The sequence below is a fragment of the Thunnus maccoyii genome, chromosome 18 (assembly GCF_910596095.1).
Source record: "Thunnus maccoyii chromosome 18, fThuMac1.1, whole genome shotgun sequence".
Classification (NCBI taxonomy): Eukaryota; Metazoa; Chordata; class Actinopteri; order Scombriformes; family Scombridae; genus Thunnus; species Thunnus maccoyii.
The window spans coordinates 10,434,663-10,454,400 of NC_056550.1; the positions used below are offsets into that span (position 1 = coordinate 10,434,663).

The window sequence follows — 19,738 nt, forward strand, 5'->3', positions numbered from 1 at the left end:
CAGCAGGATTTCTTTTGTTGCACAAAACAGGATTTGTTTGTGTATTGCCTGGGATCCTTCTCACTGTAGCTGAGTTTTAATATCATGTTTTTTTTTTTCTCCAGTATGCAAATCCATGTTTAGGACAGGAATTCTTGCACAACACTGGAGCACCTTTGTTAGATACCCTTCCTTTTGATGACAAATTAATAAACTTCTTGTGTGCCAGGAACTGCTACTAACTAAGCTCCATTCATATCTCCTACCTCCTCCTGTGCCATCTCTTCCTTATTCTCCATCCTCTCTCTGAGTGGAGCAACTTGATGGTTCATTTATCTGTGAGATGTAGCACACAAGCTGTCAATCATATGCTATTCCTGCTTAAAGGAAAAATTCAGCGCTGCGAATATGATGATTTCTTTAAACTAGGTCACCTATGTAGTAGAAATGTGCAATTATTTTTTTAATTTTGTGCCCTATGACTATAGAATACTAAGAAAAAGTTTGTATATTCCCCATAACACTCTTAAGGGTGAATCCTACAACAACCAGAGTGTATTGCACATGTCCCGTCCAATCTGACCGACTCACTCTACTAGACAAAGTTAGCAGAGACAAAGTTAGTGAGTTACCAAGTGCTGCGTGGGTGCCACTGGATGTAGCCACAAGTTACAGGAAACACAGTCACTGTTTGTTGTTGTTCTGTATTCAGAGTTGCCAAAGTCTGATATAATATTCTGTCAGAAGACAAAGACAGATTCACCAAAGCACTGCAAAGTTTGTTGTAGCACAGAGTCACCCTCTCCTCCACACTCTGTTTTGTTTGATTCCAAAGCACTAAATTTGGCCTCATAAGTTGTAATGGTGGCGCCATACCTCTACTCCGACATTGTATTGTAAAGCCAGTTGTTTGTTGGTTTGTGTTAGTGTTATCACGGAGAAACTCGGCAGCTGAAATTTGTGTATCAGGCTGCGCTGTAGCTCTGGTGGTCGGTGTCTCCTCCAGTCCACACTCTGTTTTGTCTGATTACACAGCACTATATTCAGCCTCATAAACTGTAATAGTGGTGCCAAAACTCTGCTGCTCTGTTTTTTGTGTTAGATTCAGCTCTTCTGGATGAATCACAGATAAACTTAGCAGCTTAGCTTAACTGTCGTTCTGACCCAGTGGTCACTTCCTCTTCCAGACTCTTGTGCCTGATTCAACAGCACAATATACAGCCTCATATCATGAAACTAGTTTTCTTCCAAATATACTGATATTCTAAAGTATTTAGTAGTATGATATTTTGTGTCTGCTTTTCCCTATTACTAGCATAGCATGGGACTGGAGTGTTTTGGGAGACCCACATTTTACCATCCTTGAATGCACCACTACAGAAACGAGGAAACATAGCTTAATTTTGTGGTGGTGGCCCCCACCCTCTGGAACCGTCTTCCCCTAGTCATAAAAAACACAGAGTCTGTTGATGGTTTTAAGAAGCTTTTAAAAATGGAGGGAAATTAAACATTTGCATATACTATCCACATGTAATGATGATGGTGAAACTTGCCACTGAGTCAAGCAACACAGACCTACTGTTGTCCTGCTCTTTATAATTATTCAAAATTATGTTTCAGTCAACTGGACAGCCTTGGCTGTAATCCATTAGTTGAGTAAGCTCCATCATCAACTTTAGCCTACTGGAGTACTACTGCTCTCACAGCATTGTATGAGATGCATACCCACCACTGCCAAAGGACACTTCAGGCTAAGCATTAGCTACTTGAACTGCTATTGGCTCATTGTTCTAGATTGAAATTGGAGATATCTGCTTTTGCTTCGTAATCACTTTTTCATGCAGATGATACTAAACCGAGAGCCTTTGCGTACTCACACACGGGCTCGCATCTGCTATTCATGTACAAAGATTTATTTGATTTAAAAGGATTCAGTCCCTCTCTCTCACAGACTGCTACCTGCAAGGCAAGCTAATACTTAAGCTGACAGGAGAGATGTGAGGGGTAAAATAGCTTACTGATTTTTTATGATTGCAGATATGCTCACTATCACGCCCACACATACACACAGTATGTGTTATGTATTAGCAGCTCTGCCAATCTAATGTGTTCCTCTTTCCATACTTTCTTTTTTAACTTCCTCTCACTTTCTGTCTCCGTTTGAGATGAAAACTTGTGTCCAAAGTTTGAACTTTTAAGGAAGCAAGGGAAATGTATTTATTGTTTGATAAACATGCATTTTAATGTTTATAAGTGGGCCATTAGGATCTAACAAGACAGTAGTTTCAACATAGTGCTGGACACATGCTGACACACATTTATTTACACACACACACACACTTCATATCACACAGGTGGCAGTGTATAGGTCATGAATTTGAATATCCCCCATTTATTCTAACACACCTATTCTTTGTGAGATCATGTAGTGTATGTGAATTCAGTATGTGATTGTATGCAACTCTCAGGAGAGCGGCAAACAGAAATGTACACATGGCAATGGAATAACAAATAAACACACATATACACACAGACATAGTTAGCAAACGATCATGCAGTAATGTAATATTTATGAGTAGTGGAGTGACTGGCATGTTAAGACACTAGGACATCATTGTTTCCACGGTGTAAAAATACATTCATGGACTAAGTCACTACCTCTTGAGAAAAAATGACAAATACACTAAGAAGTTTTATGCAACATATAACATAACTTGATAATTGCATAGTTGCATCTAAACTAGTATAAATTGTGTCAGCATGTGAATTTTGCATTTTTTAAAATTCTCAATTGCATTGTGTAGTGTGTAAGCACACATCTTGCTACAGCTCATGACAGCTGCCCCAAGACTCAGTGTGAGTGTGTATGGGTGCACGTGTGTATTTCGTCAGTTCTGACCCTCATATATCAGGGCTAGAGACTGAAATTACCTGTCAGAACAAACTACTACCACCACACCTTTTCCACATACACACATACACACACACACACTGATAAATAAGTGCTAAAGTCTTTTAAGGCACACTGTTCACCACAGCAAGGTGAGCGGTGCACTGTAAATCTGTCATGACAGAACATTCTCTTAAGGGGGGGATATTTCTCTTGTTTCTAACATGCACGCGTACAAGCACACACACACACACACACAAACCCACACATGCACACACCATATTTTATATGGAGCAGAAGTTGTCACTTGGTCTGATTGCTGCACTGGCCAGCGCTCTTAGTTGGTCATTTGTCTCCTGTTTTTATTTAATTTAATTTTTCTATTACTCTGCAAAACATATTCATCTTGGATGTGTCACAGTGGATTTATCATCACAGCTGTCACAGGCAAAAACTGAGTGAGGTAAAACTTCACTGAAAGCCCACACTGCACAATACTAGAAACACCACAGACGTTTTCTGTGATTTCACCACCATCTATTGATATTATTTTCTTCAAAACAAGTTTTTCTCTATTGTGGCATGTTTTTGAACCACTTAAGGGAGGGAGAGGCATCCACTGAAAATTATATTGTTGTCACAAATCACAGTTGAGTCTGAGAGGAGTGGACACACAGAAGAACTTACAGTAAGAGGAGACTATCTTTTAGAATAAAGTGATGTGACCCACTGTACATTGTGCATATAGCCTGGCTGTATGTGTCTGTCTGTATGCCCACATCGGTGTGTGTGTGTGTGTTCGTCATATCTCCCCTGACAGCCGTTGATGGTCTAACAACCCACACTGGCCCGTCGCCCCGACCTAGCCTTGACCAATCATGTTTCTCATGTCCTGGCCCTGAAGCCCTATTGGCTGAGCTCTCTCACCCACAACAGAGCCATCTGTGGCCACTCATCACCTTGGTAACAACCTGAGGCAGCAGAGCATGCTGGGAACAAAGTCAGCTGGCTCTGGATATGTGGTAATTCTTTTTGGTGTATCTGTTTTGCCTGACAAAAGAGGAGCTGTATTAGTGTATGATTGGTATTTGAAATCCTACAGAGGTTATTAAAGCTGCAATCAGTAATATTGGATGTTCTTTTCAAATTATGGTAACAAATTGATCATAATTCATGGCAGGGGGCAGGTAAATGTTGCATATCAATGCCAGAAACTCCTGTGTTACCTCAGTTCCTGTTAAGATTTTAAGCTCTCTAAACAGACATAACCAGCCCAGCCTTGATTTTACAGTGAAGGTTTAAATCTCCCAGCCCCCCTTAACTAACTACGGTAAACAATGCACTTGGTTTGGTTTCTACAGAACCCAGATGAAAATTGGTGTAGCATCTGAAAGGTAGTGGGAGTTTCTGGTGGATTTATTGACCAATTACATGAAAATATTTCAGGTCAGTAAAGCTTTATAGATAGTTGCTGTAAGCTGACCTCAGTGGAAAATATTAGACTTCAGTCTTTACTTCATAAACTAGCATTAGTTTAGCAGAGCGGATTTCACCGATCAGAAAATGCCACTGTTAGATAAAATCCACTACACTCAGTGCTCTCTCAGTGTATCTGTTTCATTATTCTCTCACTGTGCCACTTTCTTCTCTTTTTCTTTGTCTTTTCATTCTCTGCCTCTTTTCCATTTCCAATATCCAGAGATATTGCAACCTAACTGAAGTTAATTTGATGCAAACTTTTTGGATGCTAAAACATTTTTCACATGGGTTAAAACCAATGACTTCGCCTCATGACCCTCAGAAAAACATGTGAACCAGAGATATTTCAAAAATGTATTCATATTGAACAAGTTGGTGTTTAATGTTAGTTATTTTGGCCATATTTCAAGCCTTAATCTAAGACAAAAGCAAACTAAAGAATGATACCATGACAACTATGAAAACACTGGTTCAATTTCCAATATGATATTTATGTTCAGTATCTGCCAAAATGTTGGGCAGACTGTTAAAAACCAAACATCCATATGCTCTCAAGGGTGGCTGAATTTATTCTTCTTCTCACTCACGTTCTAGTTGAAGTACTGCATCTTAATTCTAAGCTGAAGCACATTAAAGACAGATATAATTTCTGAAATTTGCAACCAATAAAAACGAAATTAAATTTTGGAATCAAATTTGTCATTTAGAGTCTCAATTTGTAATTTCACACATCATTATTTAAAAAAAAACAATATTGGGATGTGAACACAGATTGTGTGTTGTATCTCTCCGTCCTCTGCCAGATGGAAAGCCAGACAGAGCTGGCAAGACCTGCAACATCTCCCACTGGCTGCTGGGGAGTGAGCACAAGATGAGAAGGAGAACAGAAGAGAGTGAATGAGAGATGGAAGAATAAATGAGAAGAGGAACAGAAGGACTCATCAAGGAGCTCTTCAGTTTTGGAGAGCACTCATTTGTAGCGGCTTCCCACTGTGACCCCAGTCTCAATTTCTTTCCCTCCCCCTTTCTTTGCTGCCTAAATAGAAAACTCCCTCCTCAACTCCAATTCACCTCTTTCATTCCCCCCTCTCTCTCTGACTCCTACACTTCCTCTATTCTCTTAGCTCCAACTTTCAATCCCTTGGTCTTTTATCCAGTAATTGCATCTTTCTATCCTTAACATAGACTTGGTGGAAACTTAGTGGGAGTATCTAATTACTGAGGACAAGGGTGAAAACAAGCATACAGCGGCAGGAACCCTTGCACTCAAACAAACATTCATATACACACAAATATCTATGTGCATTAGCAGCGCTGCTCTCTTGATGTTATAAAAATACACAAAACCTCACAAAAACCTTCATCATTCTGCTGTTTCTATTTTTCTCCCATCTTAAAAGACACATACGTAGCTCAATGTATTTCTTGCTTATCATTATAGACATTAATGCCAAAACAAACACATCCACACACACTCTTTCTTTGCTTACTTATGCAGTGCACTGGGTGGCAGCTTGGTCGTCTTCTCCATCTGGCCATAACAAGACGTCTTGGCTTCAGGGATGTCGCCGTACTCCTCCAACATGGCTGCCGCTGCTGATGTTATGATCCCCAGACCATCCCGAACTCGCGCCTCCAATGGGTAGTCCCAGTCGTCATACGACACCGAAATCATTCCCGATGGGAACTCTTCAGGTGTTATTTCCGGGTTGCCAGTGGTCAGGGACGGTACAATCCAGATGTATCCGAATCCGGTGAGGCCCAGAGAGCGAGCCTCCTCCAGAATGTAGACGGCCTCGTCCTTAGAGCAGTAAAGCAGAACCACTGGAGACTGGACCTTCTTCAGCATGATCTGAGACCGGCTGTCTTCCTCCACTGCATCCAGAGTAATGATATTCTGCAGGTCCCAGCCCACAAAACTAAAGCAAGGATAACGAGGACAGGAGTGAAATGTTAATATTTAACTGATAGACTATTAACTTTGTTCAGGTGCTGACAAGGGCAGTTATAACGATCCATTATAATTAATATCATTGTTAAGTGCGATGTGAATGCTAATAGGTATAAAGTGCTTATTGTCAGGGGAAACACATTACGCCTAAATGGAATGCAAATGCTAAAGCTGGTCCTGTATAATCATGCTCAACAAGTTCCAGCCCACACAACTAAAGGACAAGAACAACAAACAGGGGCCTGTTAATGTGAAAGGGCCAAAGCAAGTGCCTGTGGTCAATGTGATAATTGGTAACAACTGTTATCAGAAAAAAAAAGTGCTGTTATCAACATGGAATGCAACTTTTCACACCTTTTGGACAGCAAATAAGTTAATTAATTCCATTGCTCCTGCAAAACCATGTGGCTGAAGATAGATGTTTTTATAAACAGGTTTTCCTCCGCTGAGCGTTAAAACTATAATGCTCAAAGCATCTGAGGGAAAACAGATCCGTATAATTCCAAAGCAAATTTTTAATATAGTTCTGTAGCCCGTTAGCTAAAGTGAGGAGAGTGAGAAATAACAAGACCTTATTAAAAAGATCATTTACAGAGCATTTACAGAGTATCTTTCTTATCCAGTGGGACTGGCTGATCTTTTCTACAACGTCCAGAGTAATAATATTCAGCAGGTCCCAGTACGCGAGGCTCAAGTGCAGGAGAAACAGTAGAAATTGTGGTTATCTTTGTAATTAAAGAACATAATATATCATATAAATTGGCACACTGTGGTATCAGGAGTACAGGTCCTTCATGGCAGAGCTGGCAGAAAGAGGGACAAAAGAAGGATGCATACACACACACACACACACACACACACACGCACACGCACACGCACACGCACACGCACACACACACGCACACGCACACGCACACGCACACTTACACATCTACACACACACACGCACACATACACACACACACACATTGGAGACTGGAGTGTAACAAAGTCTGACACATGGTGGGGAAAAGAGGAAAGCGGTTAACCATCACAGAAGAATCCAACAATAGACAGGTAGTGTAACATGAGAGTGATTTGGGACTCTCTGTCTTCCTCTTGCTGTCCAAAGTGATGATGGTCTATAAGTCCCAGATGACAAAACTAGTAAAGAGAGACAATGATACACAAAGACACACACAGAGAAAGTGAGAGAGACAGAGAGAGAAAGGCTAGGAATGATTACAATTATGGGAAGTAATACTGCTATGTAAAAGATAAAGGTTTAGGAACTACATTTCCCATTTTCTGCATACAAATACAAATGATAGAAATGTTTGCTTTGTACCAATCCAACAACTTACCCCTACAATGAATACACTATTAGAAAACTATATAGCTGTGGATACTGATTTATAATTCATTTTACCCCTCAGTACACACTCTTCTTGCAGATCAGCCAAAGTGATTGATCTGCAAGAAAAGCAGGTAAGAATGTATTTTTTTGTGTTTGAGATGATCCAGACCATACAGGTAAGTGAAAGTGTCTCCATTGTCTGGATGACCATTCATGTCCAAAAACTCAGTTCTTTAATTGGTGGGTTATACTGACAGAAAGACCACCTACCTGCATGCATCCACCTCCAGCAGACAGCCTATGTACAGTATGTAGCCATCCATGAAATCTTCCCTCTATCTCACATTATTTCCATGAGCCTGCATTTCATGTAGGCGACTGCAAGTATCAAAATGTTTTCATGGTCAGGTCAGGCTTGACTCACTGAGCTGAGTGGTCCAATTTATTTTCTGCTGTGAATGATGGAAGTTCATTGGTATTAAAACTGTCTGCCCATGACTAAGTCACTGTGAGCCAGTTGAGCACTGACATAGGAAATCGACGATGGGTAATTGCAGGTAATTGGACAAATTATTTCTTGTTTCATAAATGATAAGCTATTATTTTAACATTGAGGTCAAAATCACTTCTGGAGTGCATGAATACCGATGCTGGGATGTGAAGTTATTACACATCTGTCAATGTGTGTAACTATTTTTTACTAAAGTATTACAAATGAAGGTAGACGGACCCCAGGAAAAGTGGCTATTGATGTAACAACAGATAATGGTGATCTACAGTAAATAAACATAAAGAAGATGGTTTGGAATTGTTCAAAGCTGCAATGGAGAGCTTATACAAGATCTGACTCCTCCAAAGTCTTAATTGTCATAAACTTTTTCACAAAAAAAAACAACCTTTTTTGACCTTTTTGATCTGGCAGTAAAGACACACTCTTTAGTCACACAGCCACTAGGATGCAGGGGCCCATTTCATGAATGCAATTTGCAAGCACTGCTTACACGCAGATTGCAAATGGTGCCACTGTTCCATTTCACAAATGATTGCCACTCTCAAACTGCAGACACATCTGCGAGTCCTATAGTCCTCTCTCGCATGCCCACGCTCTGGGTCACAAGTATGGTGTTTTTTTGTTTAGATAAATGTCTTACAGTTTAAGATGAAAGGAAATGAATGCAAATGCATACGTTGTTGACCAAACAAAAATGGAAATTGTTAGCTGAAGCTAGTGCATTTTTAACCTGCTGACTTTGCTTTCTGCTCTCAAAGATATGGACAATTGGGCATTTGCCAATTTCCTGATATTTTGGTTTACAAATCTTATCATTCTGTGTGCAAATTTCACCAGTCAACATGAGATTAACCTGTGCACTGTCAAGCTTACAGATGATGCTATTTAAGCCATTATGGCCATTTTTGTATGGGTTTAACAGATTTGTGCTTCAGTTAAGTTATCACGTGTTCTGCAGTTTAAAAGTTGTAATACCAGGTAACTTTCCATTCAAGGCTCAGAGAACACAGAGTAAAACATGCCATTTAAATGTCTGTTGCTACTCTACTTGCAATTAAAACAAGTGTAACCAGTGTCACCGCAGGCAGAGAGTTTTTGAACCTGTGTTTGCCTCTTGGGTTTGACAGAAAGAGTAACTGCTAATGAAAAAGACCCTCTTCAGCTCTGTTTCTATATATCACAAGCACAGGCATCAAATCTTGCCAACATCTCAACATTGCTGAACATGTATCATTTATTTGACTTTTTTGCAAAAAATTATGGCTTGCTGTTCACTCCAGCAGTTTTTTCTTTTTCTCTTTCTCTCTGTGGAGGACTGTAACATCAGTCAAAATGACCTAAAGGTGTGGCAGACAGCCAAACTGCATGTGTAGTAAACCTACCTGTCATCTACAATTTAATTCTAAGAATGCTGATGAAATTCTTTTATGCTGCTGTTTTTGAAGTACATATGAGTGGTGGAGATGAAAAATACAAGGCCAAAAGTTTGTGTGCAGTAACTCTTTAAGAAAGTAAACTTGCCCATTCTCTGGGAAATGTGCAGTGATAATGGAGAACATTACAGACAAAATGGGGAAATGGGCTTGGAAAAATGCCTGGGCTAAGATTGTAGTAACTCTTTTGAAAACCTCCCCATATTGCTTGTTATCTTCAGTTTTTCTTAGTGTAGACTCTTGGAATTGAGGGAGCTAAGAGGTGATATTTGAAAAAGATGACCCAAAGGGGTTGATGAGGGGGAGAAAATGGCCCACTTTATGTGTGCTTCATAGCCTCATAGTTTTCTGATAACACCTGTTAGCCATTTAACTGTAGTTGAATTCCTGAGTGTAGATCTTTTGGCTCCATAGATCCACATGTTACTGAGAGTTCCACATTCTGTTTGATTGAGGGAGATTTCCACACCAACTTGTAGAATGCCAAAGCTTCCCCATGCCTGTTATCACACAGCAGTAGAAATTATTGTGTGTTTCTTCTACAGCCTCATAGTGTAATTTTATATGCGGGTGGCAAATTACAGTAACAGGAATGATCCGCATCGAACAGTAATTGACCATCTGTGTTTTTCTAAACGTCAGACTGGAAAACTATTACTCACAGACTCTAAATTTAACAATAAAACCTTCCAGAGCAACATGGCTGTCCTCAGGATGAGTCCTGGCAAATGTCCAAGGGGTTTGAGGGTATTTCGAACACAGAAATGTTGCTTGGGTTCCCACCTGTTCCCTGTTACAGGAATATAGAGCCCATGAGGAGAAATACTGATGTTATATCCACCAATTCACTCTCTTCACACTAGTGTTGTGACCAGTCGGCAACTGTATTCCAGCTGAATAATGATGAGACAAACAAAATATAAAGAAACATCCAAGAGCAGGTGTGTAGTTGATCGTACCTGTTGTCTACGGTAGTTTTTAGGATGTTGATGAACTCCTGGTAGCCTGGGAACTTTGATGTCACGATGGAGAAGATGTGCCAGTCGTACTCCTCCATGATGTTCAGCATCAGCAGAGCCTCCTGCTGGATGGAGGCACCGAACTGGAAGAATGTTGACTTCACATCCTGAGAAAAGAGAACGGGAGGCAGGGATAGAGGGAAGGAGAAAAGGGAGGAGGCGAAGCAAAGGGAGATAAAGGGAGGGGAAGGAGGAGATTTAGTTGAAGATTTATTTGTATTTTCATTTCACTTTCCATATGACTCCACCAGCTAATTCAAACAGCATCTCAGAAATATCAATCAGCGCATTTAAAATCTGGCACAATCGGAGTACACAGACACACGCTCTATCCCACTGTACACACACATACACATGCACACACACACACACACACACAGATTGAGAGTAATAAGCTTCTCGTGGAGGAAATATATGGATGAGGGGCACAGAACAATTCAATTAGCCCAAATTGGATTGGTGCGGTACAAGCAGGCTGCAGAACTCTTATGGGTCTGGTTCTGGGGAACGAGGGTTACATTCACCCTGAGTCACTCATATGCACTCCATTAAACCTGACTCAGAATCATTTGCCACTTCAGCCAAACTCAGACATAGGCTTGGACAGAGCAGACAAGCACTATTGCAGGTGGACAAATTAATTCGATTAATTTACATTGGATGTTTCATTTTAAACAACTCATTATGGTGTAGGCTTTTAAATTAGGTGAAATGGGACAAAAAATCATGAGAAAAGAGCATGTGGCATCAGAAAATGTGTGGACCGACAAAACGTTACCATCTTTGGTTGTTTATTGCATGACTTCTTGTGTGTGTGTGTGTGCATTTCTGTTACCTTGAAATGTCAAGGAGTTCACACATGGCTTATCTTGACACCACTTGTCTTTGGCACTCTAATTATGATGGACTTGCCGGTTGGTGTGTGTGTGTGTGTGTATGTCTTCTGTGTGTGTTTGTGTGTGTGAATCTGCAACCTGACAGCTGGGAAAGAATATAATAAATAAATAACACGAGTGCTAAGAGACAGAGAACAAAAGGTCAGAACGATAGATATGAGGCAAATGAAGAAAAAGAGATTCTTGCCTGGTGTCACACCTGCTCTCAAACAAGCCACATACACTTACACACACACACACACACACACACACACACACTACATGTACACACTGCCTGCAGCCTGCATACACAGTAAATCATCCACAGTGTGACCACATTTAAAGAACAAGGAAAAAGTTATTGAATTTGGTCATGAAATGACAAAAATATTATGCCACTGTACCAAACACCATTAAACCATACAACCTAGCATTAGCTTAGATCCCACAATACATTCTGCTGTCTAAAAAAAGTTTGGAAGACGAACAATCAAAATATAGCCAGGATGTGATCGTTTTTCATATAAGTTGCATTTCAGCATATGAGATAAACTCCATTATTGTGGTTCACATTTCTTAAAAGCACCCATTTACTTTTACAGTGTATTTTGAGTAATGGAGAAGTACTTTTTGAAATGTGGTCATCGCTCACTCTTCTTAGTTAGCATTTAACTACAAATAAACTAAACTGAAGTCAGCTTCATTGTAGAATGTGTTGACATGTTAACATAAAACATCGCTGCTGATAAGACACAAACTACTTTTAGTGTATTGATAAAGAAAGAAAAAACGCATCCCTGAGTGTTGAAACCAAATGAGTTCATAAAGATAAGGAATGCAAGGTTCCAGACCTAGCTGACACTAGAACTAATTGCTTTTTTTTTGATAAAAGGCATAAAACATCACTATAATTCCTCCAAAAATTATATCAAGACAAATGAAGGAATATCTTGAGAAAAATCTTGTCATCCGCCCATCTATCACTTCATACGATTAAAAAATAATAATAATCACACCATTGAATCATACGGAGCCCCTAAAGTCCCAAAAGGTGATCATTTTTTATCTTGTTCCCACAAGATTATAACTTGTGCGCACAAGATAAGCAAGTAAGCTTCCCGTGGTTATCTTTAATTTTACAGATAGAACTATATAGATATGTTTAATTCATATATGTTTCTCTCTGTTCTTAAATCAGTTACATACACCCTGCTGGTCTACAGAGTTACACATGTGAGACACAGAATAGGTTTCACACAACTCAGAGATTAAGTGCAGTGGATCGTATTTATAACCATATAAGTGCACTGTATGTAATTTCATTGCCACATGCATGACCTAGCATTTCCTTTTCCACTGTGCTGATAGCCTCTGAATAATGTGGTTATTCAGTGTTTGCATTATTTGTGTGAGTGCGGTGTGTGTGTCTTTCTCCCACTATATCGAGACTCTTGAGTGATCTTTAATGATACTGTATCTGTATGTGAGTTTGGTACACTCGATATTCAGACTCAAGTGCTCTTCAGAGGCTTTATGTGTGTGTGTGTGTGTTAGTGTGTGTGTTCTAATGGGGTAGAAACTGAAGCATTGCTGGAGCATGGTGGGACAGGAGGTAGGTCATGCTATACGACGTGTCACTTTGTGTCTTCATCACAGCAAAGGCTGATACTCCCACACTTGCTGCAATATACAGGGCCAACAAAGAGTATCGAGCAGTCATGGAATACATGGAATAGAATAAGGTTCAGATTTAAATGTGTAAAACGTATATGGAATAATATTTACATTTATTTTTACCATTTTTTTTCTTTTTTTCTGTCTGTACAGCTGTGGTGCTAAACATGAAGCTTTTGCTCAGTTTATTCCAAACAAATTGTTGCAACGGCTGCTGCTGGAAATGTAACACATCTTACTTCCTGTGTGGCAGATGTTTTATTTATCCAGGACTGCACAGCTGCATCAACAATAAAAGCTTCCATGAATGATCTGCTCCATGAACAGCGTGTTGTGCAATCCAGTGAAAACCATGTAACTCTAAAATGTCCATTTTTTAGCCTTGAGCTTTGTGACTTTGCATTTTAGCATAATCCAATAAATTTTAAAGGGGGTAGGGTTATTAGATTAAGACATAAGAGAATCCTATCAACCCATGAAGTAACATTTAATCCTTCAGAGATACATGGTTTTCACTGGACAGTGACGATACATGGATATGGAAGATAACATTAATTTAGCTTAAATTAACACCAGTTCTGATTAATCTCTTAGGTATTCTGTTTTGACAGTATGTTGCCAATATTTCTTTGTATTAGTGTTTGATTGTAGGAATGTGTTTTTGCCTGCTTGTGCCCGTCTGACAGGATTCAAGCTCCAGGCAAACTAGGGGATGAAGCCAAAAACTACCATAGAACAAAATGAAAATCTTCCTTCTACCAAAATAATTGCTCTTTTCTGCTCTCAAACGAGACTGGACATGTGCCTGCACTCATTTGTGATGGCCAAACCACTTCTCTGTATTTTCACTGGATCTCATCATATCTTATCAAACCAAACAGAACCTAACTGGACTGAAGAGATTTAGGTTGGGCTGAAAATTCTCATTTTACAGGACTGCATGATCAGAGTCACTGCCTGGAATGAGAAAATGGTAAGTCAGGCTTCAGTATTTGGCCTCAAAGATGGGCAGTGAAGGTTGGCCTAACCTATAATTCTGAATGGCGCACTTGCCTGAAGAAGTACTGACTCTTAAGGGGAACACTCTGACAACAAAGGACTGAATAAAACCTCACCTCTGTCTTTATTGTTGCTCTCCTACTGAGGGAGAGAGGAAAAGAACACCTTCCATCCTATCTCTGGCATCTAGTGTCTCTCTGTTGTTCAAATTTCTTCTTCCAAGAGAAACAGAGGCAGAAATAGAAAATGGAGTCTCTAGATTTCATATACCTGTGTGTATCATTTAGCTCACACTATAGGTGTGTGCTGCTTTATTATATTTCATATTTATACCCTGTATGTTTTAATTATTGCTCATTAGATTTCTTTTATCTTCAATATTTTGGGAATGCAGTTGGGTCACAGAGAGATAGAGGGAGATAATAAGACCGATATGATAAACAAATCATAAAATACAGATGGAACATTAAAAAATGATGAGTGAAAAAGAAGGAAATGATAAAGAAATAGCAACATTAATTCTGAAATGACACAAATTAGCCTGAGAGTGGCAGCAACAAAAAGTTTCAACAAAGACATACAGTTAGAGACGAAGAGGAAGGAAATTTGGATGCAGGGCAGACAGAAAAGAGGAAAAATGGGTAGAGCAGTGGAGAGGAGACTGATGGGGTGACTAAGCAGCGTATGATTGTTTCTAATTGGGACGGCTGACAATCCGTGACATCAGAAAACAGCCAATAGTATCCTCTCATTTCACCCTTGTTAAGTGTGACATGTCTCTGCTTTCCACTCACACCTTCAGCGACGCCCACACATACAAACACACACACACGCGCACGTAAACACACAGTCTGTCATTCACAGCTCTTTCCCTTTCGCTCTGTCTGTCACGTTCACAGTCTCCCACTCTCAAATTTCCCACTCTGCTGCATACACACAAACACGCCACCGCATTGACACACACACACACAAACACGTACCTGCCCCGTGGGGCAGGACAGTGTGTCTAAGTTGAGATAGAGTGGAGTTATAAATAGTAGTCCTCATATCCTCTGCTGCTGATAGCATCATGCACAGTCTGGTCTGATGACACACACACACAAATACATGTACAGAAATGCGCACACACAAGCAGATGAGTTTGAGTGTGTAGTGTTTGTGAGGTACACACTCACCAAGATAAAGGCCTGATAATACATACACAAACACGCCAAATCCTGCATATATTTGTCATATAAAGATCTCATGTATATACACATATGACTTATATCTGCCACAGATACCCTGTTATCTGCTGGATTTAACAGCTCCGCAGTGTCCACTGGAGGAGAAACACACTGATATGACAAAAATTCCTCTGTGGCCAGTTACTAAATATAAACAGACAGGCATAAAAATAGCTGCAGCAAAACAAAAGAGTTAGAAATGCCTGTGGAAAGAAACTGAAATGCCAAACGGAGAACACTTGTCTTACAAAACAACACAGATCCATTCACCACAAACAAAACCACAAAAAATACTATATGAAGTAACTGATTACCATTCGATTCAATTCAATAACATCCATGTCTGACTAGAATTCATGAATTGTCATAGTGTTTTTTTAATTTAGTTCACATTTGATTGTTTGTAGGCCAAACTGTCATATAAACTTGTGGTCACTAGAGATTGAAGTTGCCCAGTGTACTGTTGGGTCCCTGGTGCCAAAATTATGAAAGATGATGACCTACTATGATAACCATCAACACATTATATATATTTTTGTTTTGGATTAAGACTTGGTGAACATGAGTAAAATCACATGTGCATAATTACAAACAAACACATACATTCACTGCATTTGTGTCCATACTGCAATCAATCACCAAAACACTTGTCTTATACCCTGCTGCACCCAACCACCTCCTCCTCTATCCCTTGTTCAAAGGACTTGTGCAGCTTGGCCAAGCTGTGATTTTTAAGCCTTCCTTTTGACACAACATTGCAGGTATTACGAATCTCTGCAGTTTGACCAAAAAGCAGGTCTACAGTATTTCTGTTTGTGTCTGTGGGCTGGATTGGCTCGGATATAATATCAGATGACTGGTGCCACAGTTCAGACAGAACCACTGAGTGTGGAAAATGTATATAAAAAAATCCAAATATAGAAAAAGTATAAACTTATAGGCTGGCACCATCAGCAGTTTCCTCCAATTGTGTGTGTATTTTAGACGAATAAGACATAGAAATAACAGGCAATTAGGGAAGTTGAAACTTGACTAAAGTAAGTGCTGCTTGGTGGGTTGGATGTATCCCAAATTAAAGGAATGAGGCTTCAAGCCCTGTTCATATGTTTTCCAAGATATATTCTGTATGTTTGCCAATGAGCAAGACATCATTAAATTGACAGTTTGTAACTGGAGGAAGTGGTATTATCACTTATATTGAGAGAAAGTGAAAACAGCCCACTGTTGGCACCAAGACCACACATACTACTTTCACCAAGTGATGATCCCTTTTTAATATCCTCTGTCAGAATACAGACAGAGATGTAGATAAACTGAGAAGAGAAATTAAAAAAAAAAAAAAATTAACTAATGAAAAAATTGTCAAAGGTACAACTTGTTGACGAAGAAGTTGAAATTGACAGTTGACATGAACTACTTGTGCCTGGAGCAGCAAGGCTCTGTCCATGGTGCTGAAAGGTGTGCTGGCTTCTAACAGTCAAAAAGTGAGTCTTAAAATTGCAGTGACATGCAACTCTGTTTCATTTACATTCAGGTGAATCTCTCTCTATGCGGAACTCTATTCAAAGTATGATACTTAAACAAACTCATATCTAATAGACTTCTCCAAGGACCAAAGTCCAGGTTAGTAGATGTTAGATTATTTTCCTCTTTGCCTGGACAACATTGAACATCATTATAATATGGTTAACAGCACCGTATTTGAGGTTTGTAGAAATAGATGTGAATGTTATAATGACTTTTAAACAGTATAAACTACCTTTTGATTGGATGCAATATTGCTGTATAAGTTGTCATTGTGTTGTACATATTAGCTGCTCAACACTTGAATAAAAATCTTTATACTGTAGCATCATGATAACTATCATGTGGGACAGTTCGAAATGTTTAATTCAACAGTGTTATACAACGGCTTGCTGCCACTAAAGGTTATGCAAACTTCTCTAAACACTGCATTAATAGTGTTTGATTAAAAACTACTTAAGCGCTGATTGTAAGCATTCACTGCAAAAAGCACAGTGCATAAAGAGCAAGATCAACACATACAGAAATAGATGCATATAATATCACATACAGCTATAGTGTATATGTGAAAATATCTTGCCTGCCTTTGTAGCAGTATTTGCAAAGTTGATTTAGCTACAGCAAAAAGTGAAAAAAAACACAACCTTGCATCCAGTTAGTGTTGCTTCACAATGGCTTGTATTTACCACACCAAGCCAGCCTCCTAGTTTCTTTTCATCTTACAGTATAATGACCAGAGAGAAATATCATTGCACTAACATAATTACTTTAGTAGCGTCTTTTACTTACAGCACACTATGTGAGTTTATCAGTTTATGTGAGCGTTCCTCAGTAAATGGCTCTGTCAGACTCTTATGAAACCAGAGCTTATTCTGTCTTTATTAGATTACAGTGTTTTAAAACGATAACCAGATCACATGACGGCACTGTGAATATGAATGTATGTTCTTACAGTGTGTGTGTATGTTGTGGAGAAGGAGAGTTAAAAACTACCTGGTATGAACAGAGGGGAGGAGATCCTTTGCTTGTGTTGGATAATAATTATAGAGGAACAGTAGCCTTCAACTGCTATAGAAACTGAACACACACACCCGCACACACACACACACACACACAGATTATTAAACAAGGCTGTATTTGACGTCACAGAAGAACATTTTTAGCATGAATGCAGTCGATTTTCATAGATAACACACACACACACACACACACACACAAGGAGGAAGAGACCTATTTAAAGTCGATCACACATGAGCAGTCTCTGTTTGAGTGCATGCATGTGTGTGTGTGTATATGTGTGTGTTATTGCTGTGGTTTCTCTGTCAGGACTTTTTAACAAGCAGTCGAGCCCCCACGGGGAAACACTGACAAAATAACATCATCCCCCTCTCTGTGTCTCTATCTTTGTCTCTCTGTGTTTGCCCTCTTCTCCCACTCACTCTCTTCTCTAATAAGTCCAATATCTTCCTCTCTGTGTCTTCCCTTCTTTCTGTTAACTCTCTATCCAGGGGCACTGTCTTTTCTCTCCTCCCTCAATCCATCTTGCCCTCTCCCACCCACTCCCTATCTCATCTAATAAGGCCAATATTCTGCTGCACTCCTCTGGGAACTAACCTTACACCTTCGCCAGAATAGCCGTTATCAGTTCTGAGAGGATAACTTTGCAATTTTCTCAAAAATCATATCAATAGAAATAAACAACCAAGGAAAGAAAAAAAAGTTAAATTGATACAATGCACCAACATCCTCTAGTATCTTGTTTAATTACCACCGTGACTCATCATTGTATAAAGGTGTGGGCTGTCAGACAATATTTAGGTTTAACAAAGTGGTTCCCAACCTAAGGGTCAGGACCCCCACAAGGGGTCGCAAGATAAATCTGAGGGGTCATGATATGATTAATAGGAGAGGAAAGCAGAAATATTATTTATGCTATACAAAGTCATGCTTATTTCATGCTTATGATTCCTCTTTCCACCACCCCATTCTAAGTAATCTAATTACTGTACTTTCTTCAGAGCCCTGCCTGTTATTTATCTCTGTATTATTATATGGACTAAACTGGCATATTGTGCATTTCACACCTGTCACATGCACAGAAATTGTTGGTATCATCATAACAGCTTCCACAGTCATAATAGAGTCATCATTATGAAAATTATCATCACCGTCAATATTGCCATCAGCTGCAGCCATAACCATCGTAATTATTCTCTGCATTTTAGCTGTCGTACTTACCATGCCTTCCTAATGTCATCCTTCCCCTTCCTTCCTCCCTTCCTTCCTTCCTTCTAGCTTTTCTCTCCTCATTTTCTTCCACAAGTCCCCCTTTTAGACTTTCTCTTCCTACTTCCCTTCCTTGTTTTGTACCCTTCAAATATCTTTTCTGACTTCCTTAGTGCCATTCTCTGTCTCTCTATCTGCCCTACCTCACATTTTGGCAGGCTTTTGAATTAACACAAAGGAGAGAGAAAAAAATCCCACTGGATGAGTGGAGGTGCTAATCACAGTAAAATAGGACTTTGAATTAGGAGTCGCTGCACAGCCCGATCCTCAATGCAGTGGTGCTTTATTGAATCCATAAGTAATATTTCAACAAGAAACCTCTTTGTCAGGATTACTTGTTGAAACATGTTTCCTTTTTAAAGTATAGGGACTGAGTGTGCAGTCGCCTAAGGGGTTTTAATGAATTGAAGCGTTTAAGATGAGAGTTCAGTGCAAGGGAAAAGGATGTAGAGAGATGAACCTAATCTAAGGAACTGTTTATTAGGAGATGATAATACACGAGAGAGGAGTGTACAGTTCAAACGCGTGCACGCACATTTTCACTCACACACGAACA

At 39.5% G+C, this 19,738-nt stretch overlaps 1 protein-coding gene across 6 annotated transcripts in view; it reads right to left on the reverse strand.

Moving 5' to 3' along the window:
• Window positions 1-19,738, reverse strand: part of grin2aa (glutamate receptor, ionotropic, N-methyl D-aspartate 2A, a) — a 162,199-nt gene that overhangs the window by 48,739 nt on the left and 93,722 nt on the right. For all 6 annotated transcript variants that reach the window (XM_042393501.1, XM_042393500.1, XM_042393499.1 and 3 more), the window contains 2 exons: window positions 10,539-10,705; window positions 5,839-6,267 (listed from right to left, as the gene is read on the reverse strand). In XM_042393501.1, the coding sequence (XP_042249435.1) occupies window positions 5,839-6,267; window positions 10,539-10,705 (596 nt within the window). The remainder of the gene's footprint in view (window positions 1-5,838; window positions 6,268-10,538; window positions 10,706-19,738) is intronic.